Source organism: Orycteropus afer, unplaced genomic scaffold, assembly GCF_000298275.1.
Source record: "Orycteropus afer afer isolate SDZICR_OR568_19922 unplaced genomic scaffold, OryAfe1.0 scaffold00741, whole genome shotgun sequence".
NCBI classification, from domain to species: domain Eukaryota; kingdom Metazoa; phylum Chordata; class Mammalia; order Tubulidentata; family Orycteropodidae; genus Orycteropus; species Orycteropus afer.
Genome location: NW_006922328.1, coordinates 91589 through 102769, shown reverse-complemented (window position 1 = coordinate 102769; position 11181 = coordinate 91589). Strand labels below are relative to the sequence as shown.

General features: G+C 57.3%; 1 protein-coding gene across 1 annotated transcript in view; it reads left to right on the top strand.

Moving 5' to 3' along the window:
• The window catches only part of SLC7A1 (solute carrier family 7 member 1), a 34478-nt gene extending 29567 nt beyond the window's left edge, over positions 1-4911 (top strand). Inside the window, exons 8-11 of the mRNA XM_007957377.1 lie at positions 1093-1307; positions 1570-1736; positions 2749-2857; positions 4808-4911. Of these exons, the coding sequence (XP_007955568.1) occupies positions 1093-1307; positions 1570-1736; positions 2749-2857; positions 4808-4911 (595 nt within the window). The remainder of the gene's footprint in view (positions 1-1092; positions 1308-1569; positions 1737-2748; positions 2858-4807) is intronic.
• Positions 4912-11181: the final 6270 nt, after the last annotated feature.

The window sequence follows — 11181 nt, the reverse complement described above, 5'->3', positions numbered from 1 at the left end:
GATTGACAGCCTTGGAGACCCTGTGGGGCAGTTCCACTCTGTCCTCTAGGGGCGCTGTGAGTCAGAATTGACTCCACGGCAGTGGGTGTGGTTTGGGATATTTTAGTTTGTTTTTATTCCTTTTAAGGGACCCAAAGCTAAAATCTTCCGTGAAGTCCCTTCGCTTTCTTAACAGAATCAGCACACAAATGGTTAGCTAGCTTGGTGCCCACTCAGAAGCAGTTAAGCGCTCTGTTTTTCAAAGCCAGTGAGATTGACAGTGAGCTCTGCTCATTTGAGCAGAGAGATGAGGGACCTCATGTCAGAAGAACGCTGTCCTTTGCGGGTGGCTTTGTCCGGGCAGTCATGGCCACAGGCCAGCACCTTCACCCAGCTTTGTAGCGTTGTGTGCTCCAAGGCGCTTGGAGTTTTAAAATACGTTGACCCCATGAACACAGGTTCACAAATCCGTCAGCCAGGGGCCTGATGATCCCGCTCTCTGTTTCTGTCCTGGTTTTGGTCCCTGCGGCTGTGGAGCTGGGGGGAGCGGCCATCTGGTAGACCGTGTTGGGTTGTGCAGCCGAACAGCCTAAGTGGACAAGTAGCATATGCAGTTCAGGGCAGGTGCCACTGCGAAGCAGTTGGCGTCCCGGGCCGTTTGGGGACTGGTTCAGAGTGGAGGTCATGTTCCCCAAAAACAGAGGTTCCAGGGGATGGGTTCCCAGAAGCAGAGGCAGAAGGTGAGAACCCACGCCTCCTCCTTGGCCTGGAACGTGCCACTTCTGAGCCCTATCCTCCTGTTCTATGCCTCGTTCCCTGGGTAGCTTCCTAAAAACTTGAGTCGGTGCATGTCCTTGTCCGTAAAGCAGAAGAGCCTTGGTGGCACGATGGTGAAGTGTGACTGCTTCCCGTAAGGGTGGGGGTTCGAATCCACTTAGCGCCTTCTTGGGAGAAAAGACCTGGGGGGCTGCTTTGGTAAAACTCACAGCCTAGAAGACGCTGAGGGACAGTTCAGTCCTGTCTGTAGGCTCGCCATGCGTCGGAACGGGCCCGAGGGCACCCAGCAACACAATTACCTGGGTTCCGATGCCCATGCGACGCGTGTCTTCCCAGGTACCAGCCGGAGCAGCCCAACGTGGTGTACCAGATGGCCAAGACCAGTGACGAGCTGGACCAGGCGGATCAGAACGAGCTCGTGAGCACCAGCGACTCCCAGACGGGCTTTCTACCGGAAGCAGGGTTTTCTTTGAAAACCATACTGTTCCCCAAAAACACGGAGCCTTCCAAACTCTCCGGGCTAATTGTGAACATTTCGACCAGCTTCATAGGTAAGAGCCTGACCTTCCCTGTAAGACACTGGGGGGTCCTGCTTCTCAAACGGCTTGTAAGACATTGGGGGGTCCTGCTTCTCGAATGGCTTATGGCTTCTTGTCAAAGGGGGTGCAGGGTGGAAGGCACTGAAGGGCATGAGCCTCGGTCCAGCTCCAGGGCTGTGCTGTCGGCATCGGCCTGCAGGAGCGGGCATCCCTCTGCACACGTTTGGGGGCGCAGTGGGAAATGGCTCGGTGACCCCTTCTCTCTGCGTCTCAGCCATCCTCATCGTCACCTTCTGCATGGTGACGGTGCTGGGGAAAGAGGCCCTCGCGGCCGGCACACTGTGGTCGGCCTTCCTGCTCATGGCGTCTGCGGTCCTTTGCTTGGTGGTCACCGTCGTCATCTGGAGGCAGCCCGAGAGCAAGACCAAGCTCTCGTTCAAGGTGAGCATCTGCCGGGCGGCCTTGGAAGGCAGCAGCGTCTGGTGCTCCTGCTGGGAGCCCAGTCACGGGCAGACCTCTGCCGCGGCATGTGGGCCGGAGCCTGGGGAGAAAGACACCTGGCCCTCAAAGGTGGGGCAGACTCAGATGGGGAGCCACGGCCCTTCCGTCGGCCTCAGCTGGTACAGTGCGCCTTGTCCCTGTGGCGTCCCGTGGAGGCCTGCCCCGCTGGGCGCCTGCCGGGCCTTGGACGACCAGGCAGCTGCACTCTTAGGTTATAGTAATACGTCAGTACACTCCCAAATAAAACATCCAACCGTGGCGTTGCCAGGGCTCAGAACCCCCCTGTCCCCTTGAGTAGGAGAGTGAGCAGCAGGAGGGGACAGTTGGAAGGGAGCTCCCCGGGCAGCTGGTGGCCGAGAGTCCTGTCAGCATTGGCCTGTGGGGTGGGGGTGGGGTGGAGGCGTGTCCTGTAGAGTGTGTTGAGGTGTGTGGGTGTGTGTTGGGTGTGTGTGTGTTGGGGTGTGGGTGTTGGGGATGAGATGTGTTGATGGGCGTGTGTACGTCATTGTGTTGGGAAGCGAGTATGTGTTGAGGTATGGAGTATGTGTTGGGGGATGCGGGGTGTATTAGGAGGTGTGTGTGTTGGACCATGGGATACGTGTGGGGTTCTGCACTGTGGGGACTGGTACTATCCTTCCCCCATGCTCCCCTGGCAGCCCTTGTGAGTTTCACGTAGGGTGTATGTTGGCGTGGGTACCGGGGTGTGTGTGTTGTGTTGAGATGGTATGGGTGTGTGTTGTGGGGTACACGTGTGGGGTGGGAGTTGGGAGTCGGGGGTGGAGGTGTGTGTGGGGGTACGGGGTGTGTTCGGGTCTGTAAGTGGGGTTGGGACGGCCCCTCCCGCCCCCTGGCCATGCGTGTCTCCGGCGCACAGCCTTCTCCGGTCTCTTGGCTGAGTCCCGCCCGGCGCCCTCCCCTGCTGTCTGTGCCCTGACGCCCCGTCTCCCGGCAGGTGCCCTTCCTGCCGGTGCTCCCCGTCCTGAGCATCTTCGTCAACGTGTACCTCATGATGCAGCTGGACCAGGGCACGTGGGTGCGCTTCGCCCTGTGGATGCTGCTGGGTGAGTAGCGGGCTCCCGCGGGCATCTGCGCCCTGTGCGCGCGCCCGCGCTTCTCCTGTCCTCCCGGCCCCTCCCCCCCAAGCCGCCGCTGATCTGCAGGCGCCGTCCGTGCTCCCCGGCCGGTGGCTGCTGCCGCCAGCCCCTCAGGTCGGACTGCAGCCGGCAGTGCACACGCGTCTCGTCTCGGCAGCTTCCCCTAGACAACGGGAACCCTGGGAGGCTGGGGCCCCGCCCTTGCCGCCGAATGGACCCAGCTCATGGCGACGCCGCGTGCGTTGGAATGAACGGTGCCTGTGGGGTTTTCCAGACGTGGGTCACCAGGCCTTTTTCCTGAGGGACCTTCAAGTGGACTTGAGCTCCAGCCGCTGGGTGAGCAGCCGAGCACGCGGCCGTTGGCCCCAGGCGAGGACCCCTTTATGACGCTGCTCACGTCAGCAGCAGCCTTTCGCCTGAACTCGTTACCTCATGAGGCAAGAGCTTGGTGTTAGTAAGAGCAAGGTGATGAGTACACGGTCAGCCAGGAAGCAGTTAGTGTCACGTCACACAGGGCGGCAGAGTGGCCCCAGGGCCTGGCAGGTCCTGGCTTCTGGGCACCGGTGGGGCTGGGTGACAGCCCCCAAGTTCCCCTGAGCTCCCACCATCACCACTGGTGACAGGGTCTCTGTAGAAGGGTGGGCACTGGGGAGCACGAGTGAGGTGCTGATGAACCAAAACCCAAAACCATACCAGGTGCCGTTGGGTGCACTGGACAAAAGGCCTTACTTCTCAGGCAGCAGAGCTGTCTGTCGGCACTGAACCGGCACCACCCGGACGTGGCCGGAGAAGCCCAGGAACGTGGGGGCTGAGCTCTTGGGCCCAGCCCCACGCCTGCTGGCCTCCCTTCAGCCACTGCCACCACAGCTGCAGAGATGGGCCCTGCGTGTCCTGCTGGACCCAGAGCTCAGCTGGAGCTGGCTGGCTCCTCAGGCCTGGCCCTCTTGGGGGCTGACTGTGTCACTCACTCGCTGGGCTGCTGACACGGGGGGCTGATGAGACGCGTTAAGCCTTCTTCCGGTCCAGTCTCTCACTGGTGCCCAGATGCTGGTGCTCTGGGGCTGGCCTGGACCTTTGAGCCCGGTGTTGTGTCACCATCATGTCACTTAGGGACCATCACCCTGCTGAGCCCCAGGGCCTCCAGAGGCTGTGCCAGGAGCCCGGGTGCTGGCCGCTGCTCCCCCCCCTCCAGGCCCTGCAGGGCCCCCTTGCCTTGAAGTCAGACTAAAGTGAGTCCCTGCCTGGTGTGCATTTAAGCCAAATCAGTTCACGTACCCTGCGTACTTGAGAGATGAGAAAGATTTATTGCCATGCGTGTGGTAAGGAGACGGGGGCCCAATCTGACTCCCCGAGTGGGGCTGGTGTACAGTTTTTGTGAAGTTCAAGAAAGGGTCTACACGTAATCATAAACATTTTGGAATTTGGGCGTGAATAGCTGGAAGTTGCCTGAGGTTTTGTCCACCTTAGTTTAAAGGGACAGTCCGTTTTTAATGCAGTGCGCTTGCACACCAGATGAGTTACACCGCTTCCTGTTGTCGTCAGCTGATCGGGGCTGAGGCAGAGGGGGATGTTAGTTCTTGCATCTTTGTCCATTTGTCTCACTGCATGTGTCTGCGAGCCAGACCAGACCTGAGCTGGTTTTAACCGATTTCAAGTTGGTCTAGGCTGGGTTTCTGAAAAACAGCTAAGGAAACGAGTTATCATGCCCGCTTATCTGTCTCCATCCAGGGGGGAGGTAGTTACAGAGAGGACGGGAATTGAGTTACAGTTGATTCAGCTTCCCTCTCGGCCTCTCCCATCCAGCCTGCGGTGAGGGCGTGGGGCTGCTGGCCGGGCCTGGACCCGGGGCCTCGTCAGGGTCCGCGGGGCCCTGTCAGTTTCGTCCTGCTCACGCCTCCCCCCTCCTCCTCTCCTCAGGCTTTATCATCTACTTTGGCTACGGCCTGTGGCACAGCGAGGAGGCGTCCCTGGCCAAAGGCCAGGCGAAGACTCCTGATGACAACCTGGACCACTGCAAGTGACAGGGCTCCAGCCGGGGGAGCGGGAGCCCTGGGGACCCTGCGATGGTCTGGACCACGCCCTCACTCTCTCGGCCAACGGGACAGGAGACGCCCCCCTGCAGAGAGCCCCCCCGCACGGCCCACAGTGCGATTACTTGAACTGCAGCCTCAGCCCAAGACGCATGCTTCCCGCCCAGGCCCAGCTCTGAGGCCACCCATGAGGCCCCAGTCACCGCCCAGCAGCACCCTGGCTGGGGCCTCACAGCTGGGGCCAGCTCGCTGTGTGTCCTCACCTCCCTCCGCAAAAAGAAGGCCGCTTCTCTCCTCTGCTCGCCAGCCCAGTGCGGGACAGGGACTGCCACCTCTCGGCGACCTGGAGAATCCCGGCCTCTCGCTCCAGGGTGTTGAAAACCCTCATACTCCAGATTTCTCAAAGCCCTCTCCCTCCTCGGCCAGTCAGCTGGCCAGCGTGCGAGCCGGGTGTCGCACCCCATGTCCACCTCAGCCACGTGGCCCTGGTTTCACTGCACAAGGACAGACAAGGCTGCCGGCTGAAGGCCCGTTTCTGGACCGTGGCGCCCGCGGCAGCAGTTACCTCCTTCCCAGCCCCCGCTTTGCTTTGACACTGGGACAGTCGCTGGATGGCGCCTGGGAGCGCCCGGGCCACTGCGGCAGCGTTGGGAGCGGTGGTCACGCCTGGGTAAAGGGGAGCTCGGTGCTTGCCACCGGTGTGTGCGACCCCCCAGCGCACCCCTCTGTGCTCTGTTGCCTGAAGGCCCAGGCTGTTGGAGCCGCTCCAGGGTGTCGCCCGGCTGTGTCTTGAGGAACTGAATGGACGGTTGCCTCTGGAGGCCTGGCTCCCCACCGACAGACTTCATTCTGGGGGTCTCCCCCATCCGTCTGAGTCTTGTACTCCCCTGCTTGCCGTCAGTCTTTTGGGGTCTTGTTAGGTCCTCGAGGCAGGCGTGGCCGACACCAAGGCAGCGGCGCCCCGCCCTCCAGGCCTGTGCCCTCTGCCTGCCCCACTTCTGACGTCCTATGCCATTGGGTTCTCTTATGAGTTGCTGTGAGTCACTCCACCAAATTAAGTCGGGGTTTAATGTTAACGTGGACGACGGCCCCCTGTTGTCCCATAACGGGCACGTGGTTGAGGGGCTGTGGTCTACAGGGCAAGGGTTGTGTTGACTTCCTTCTGGTGGCTTTGAGGGCCACATGCTGCATGCTCACATACACTGACTTGGCAAGGCCGAGCGCCCACGTGTCCAGCCGGCCCTGCATGGCCCTCTCTGGGCGCCCACGCGCACTGCAGTCCACGCCACCCTCCTGTCCACTGGCTGAGCCGCAGTTCCATGTAGGGTGTGACTAAGAAGACGGGACAGCCCCCCGTGTCATTGGGAGGTGACGGGACGTCAGCACGTTGGACAACGTGAAAACAGAAATGTTCCTTTCCGGCTGCTTCCCATTTTTTCCCAGTTGATCTCTGACACATGTGGTCGCACGAGGCCCGTGAGTTGATGGCATTTGCTTCTTCCTCTGTCTCGAGGCCCGTGAGTTGATGGCATTTGCTGCTTCCTCTGTCTCGGTGCTGGAAGGCCCAGAGAATGGTCCTAAGGCTGAGTGGCCCTCCTGGAAGGAAGCCTAGTAGAGGATGGGCAGAGGGAGTGAGGGCTCCTCCCGGAAGGGCTGGGGCAGCCTCCTTGGGCACTCAGGCCCACATTTGTTGAATGTTCCAGAGAGATTGTCGCCAACAGTCCAAGGCTTGGCTTTCCAAAGAAAGGTATTTAAATTCCTGTAGATTGGTGCTGTACAGTATTTTGATAAATACTAACTTATTTTAGCAGGGTTTTGCTTATCTGCTGTCTTCTTGGGACCTATGCACTGTTTTATTGTTTGCTGTAGTTTTCTGTTCTCTTTCTATGTGAGCCAGAGAAATTGAGGGAGGGGAGGCTATCCAAGAAAGGGACAGGAGAAGGGGACATGTTTTGTTTACTGTAATTCTCTTTCTGGCTGAGAGTTCACTGCAAGGCAGGACCCAACAGAAAGCAACGATTGAGTGGACATGTCAGCTAGCGACATAGATTTTGACGAAGGGTGGATTTTCCCCAGAGACGTCTCCCCGAGAGTCTTGGGACAAGTGTGAGCCTCCTCCTTCCTTCACCCCAAAGCCTTAAAGTTTCAGAGAGAAGTACCCCCGGGCTAGGTGGGAATCCCCGTCCCTCCCTTTTAAAACAGGACACCCCAGGTGACTCGGCAGGAGTCGTTCACCAGGTCACAGTGCTACGTGGTAAGAGTTTTGTAGGGTTACCAGGGTTTTTCTCTTGTGTGTAAAGACAGTGATGGAAGAAATGGTGTTACGGTTAGGCCTGGAAATACAGTAGACTCTTCCTTATCACGCTTGGTCCCCCATACCCCTGAAATAAACACGTTCACACATCCCGAGGCAGCAAAAGGCTGGGGTTACCATCTCATCCACTCTCCCTGAGGGGAGTGTAACTCATTTTCACGCTTGGCCACTCCTGTTTTGCACACTCAGCCTCCATACCCCTTAGGGAATACCATGTAGACTTTGAGCACCCACCCAAGAGACCCCAGGCAGGAAAGCCCCACTTGGGGTGAGTGGCCTCTGCCCTCTCTCACGGTAACTCCCAGCCCTATATGTTCTCATGACCTCTCGGGGCCACACTCATTAATTCAATTGCTGGAAGAGATGGGTGGAGGGGGGTCTACCTTGGTCCGGTCCCCCCGCCTTCAGCTGTAGGATTTGTTTGACAAACCGGGAAGGGCTGTAAGCTTATCTTTGTCAGGTTTCAAGGACGGGACTAGATGGATTCACGCACACACACACACACCCCTACCCCCACCCCGAGTTGTTCAGCCCTGTCCCCATGCTCGGTTTTGTTTTCTGCCCCTAATCTCCCCTTCCCATTGAGCCCTCCGTCTGTCAGGCCATAAGCTCTTAGGCTGCTGACACAGAGCCCCCGTGCTGACAGCCTTGACGCCCTGGCTGTGGAGTGGCTGGGCTGGGCGCAGTGTGTCCCAAGTGACAGGCTGTAGTGGGCGCCCTGCAGCACAGCGGGGCAAGGGTCCCCCTCACCGTGACCAAGGCCCTGCAGGCGAACTTCCATCAGCCCTCGAGGCTCAGCCAGGGTCCACCCCAGCGCGAGGTGACCTGCACTTCACTCGGGGGGGGGGCTGGAGAGGTGCAGGACTTGGGGTTCGGTCAGGTTTCCTGTACCACGGTGGGCTTCCGGTTCCACCTGCGCCACCTAGTGGGCGTCTGAGCGGGCTGCTGTGGACACGCCCCGAGCGTGGAATTGGAGACCACCTGAGCCTACAGGGCAGGAAGTGGGTCCCCACAGAGGCCCCGCCCACCCCGTAAAGGCGATGGCATCCGGCAGTGTCCTTTCTGATGCCCTTTCTGGTTCGGATGCCCCATTTTGACATTCCACTTGCTTTCTATTTCGTGAGAGCTAGCAGTTTTGTTGGCACCCAAAACTCATCCATCCAAAAATCATCACATGAACCCGGGACCCCACCATCCAGGCCTCTGCTAGGGTGGGTCTAGAGACATCTCTGAGTGTCGGCCCCAAGGCCCCCAGAGGCATGGCATGGATGAGCAGAGGCCGGTGACGCCTGTGTGTGACACTGCCCCAAGTGAACTTCAGATGGGACTACACAACGGAATGGTCTCTGTCATTGTTCCGTGTGATCGCACCCGCCCGCCCCGTTCCAGGGTGCTCGCCAGGCTCGGGAGCGCCCCCGGTGGTGATGAAACGCTTTATCGCTCCAGGGCTGAAGACACTGCCCTTTCGGTTCTAGCCACAGGGATGAGGGGGCTCGTGGGTTTGCAGGAGGGCACTATCCTCTTGGCCACGCGGAGGGAGGCCAGGGCCTTCCATGACCCCCCGCCGCTTGGCTCCTAGACGCATCAGGGCCCAGCTGCAGGGGCCGTGAGGAGCGGGCGACTTTGTTAATTTATGAACAAGTATGACTGTTTCTCTGATGACAAACACGTTTCAGTTTGGGACTTATTTTCCCACTTGAGAAGTTACTATATATATGTATATATATATGTATATGTGCATGTGTGTATTTATGTGTATATGTGCATTTATATGTATATACACATGTATTTATACATGTATATGTGTGTATGCACACATGCATGTGTGCACACGTGTGTACACACGTGTGTGTTCGTGTGTGTACACATACATAGATACATATACACACATGCATGTGGAAAAGGAGAGTTTCCTATTTAGGGTGTACCTTTCAGCTTCAGTGGGTTTGTGAAGCACAAAGGGTTAAGGTCGGTGTAGTCTCAAACCGCTGACAGCTGTGGCTGCCCGGGCAGCCTTCCCGTACTGAACACCGAGCCATTGTTACAGCAGTTGTGCGGGGTTTTATTATTATTATTATTATGTAAATTGTATAATTTTTCCTTTTTTTGCCCATTTGGGGATCTATTTTTCTAATAGTTTTTATATATGTATAGTTTCCTATTGTGTTGCTAGCTGTGAACTCTGATGCTAACTGCGCACCAGGTCGGTCTCTGTGGGTCCCTCCTGTTTTCATTCTGTTTTGTTCAAGGACGAGTTCAGGTGCCGGTGGCCGCCTGTCCACAAAGTGAAACTCCACGCGTGTGGCCCTGCCCGCCCCTGACATCACTGTGTGGCAGCGGCTCCCGACCAGCCTCCTTGTTGTAAAAATCAGACGCCTTTGTGGTACATACCTTGTGCTTCTCCGGTTTCTAATAAATTATGCCCAATGCTTCCCCTGCTGCCGTGGTCTCAAGGATTCTAAGCACCCAGCTAACACCGAGCGCCACCAAATTGATTCGAGTTGATTCAAGTGACCTGTGTAACTTAACAGTGGAGCTACCCCATAGGGTTTCTAAGCTGTTTTTTTTTTTTTTAATATTTTCAGTGAAAGTTTACACAGCAAATTCAGTCCCCGTTTGACAACTTCTACCCAGGTTGTTCAGTGACATGAGTTATGTTTTTCTCAATGCATCAATGTCCTCGTTAACTGCATTCCAGTTGTCCTGTTTCCAGTGCTCTAGTTGCCCGGTCCCGTCCCCTTACCCCACCCCCTCTGCATGCCTTCTCTGCTTTAGAGTCCTTCACTGTTGACCTTTTTGGGGAGCTGTCATCTTTACTGCAGCCCATCGCCAAGGTTTTCTCCCAGAGACCTGCTGAGTGCATCCGAACCACCAACCTTCCAGTCCACCGCTGAGCGCTTCGCTGCTGCGCCACCAGGGCGAGCGTTTCAAATCCTGCACTGTGCTGCTCTGGTCCTCCTCCTGCTTGTCCGCAGCTGGGTGTCCCACCTTCTCCCCCACCCGGATCCAAGCAGGCGTCCCGCCCTGGGCAGGGATCACAGGGCAGAGTGCAGAGCCCCGTTTTTTCCCAGCTGTTTGGTGCAAACCCTCATTCCGGTGATTGGAGCCTCCACCGGGGTATCCCTGATGCTGTCTCCCCACCTCCCCCTCTCACCACACTCGCTGAATTGCTGGGCCCCAGAAGTCCTTCCCTATCAGGCTGCCGAGGAGAAAGCTGCTAGACTCTGGCCTCCTGCCGGCCGTGTGCTGAAGGACTCAGACCATTACCTCAGCCTCGTGTGCCCCCCCCCCCGACGCACACCTGCAGATGGGAGAATAGAGTGGGTACAGGGAAGAGATGGGGGAATTAGTTCAAATCACTCTTGATATTTTACTCTATCCCTTGAGACAGGAACCATTCTTTATGTGGGAGGCAAATCCAGTCAAAAAAAACAAACCAAACTCACAGCTGTGGAGTGGTTTCCAACTCATAGTGACCCCTCCTTGGGTTTCCGAGGCAGTAACCCTACGGAAGTAGATCACCCAACCTTCTGAGGAATGGCTGGTGGGTTTGAACCGCCAGCCTTCTGTTTAGTGGTCAAATGCCTTAGGCACTATGCTACCAGAACTCGTAGCCGCCAAGCTCCCACAATTTCCAGTGATTACACTGAAGATAAGGTTTAACCTTTGTATTTCCTCAGCTGATGGATGGTGCCAGGTGCATTTGCCCAAAACCAAAAATCCAAACCCACTGCTGTGGATTGGATTCCAATTCACAGCACCCCTAGAGGACAGAGTGGAACCACAGGGTTTCCAAGGCTGTCAGTCTTCACAGAAGCAAAGCCCAAACCACACCCACTGCTGTGGAGTCGATTCTGACCCACAGCGCCCCTAGAGGACAGAGTGGAACTGCCTCACAGGGTTTCCAATGCTGTCAGTCTTCACAGAAGCAAAGCCCAAACCACACC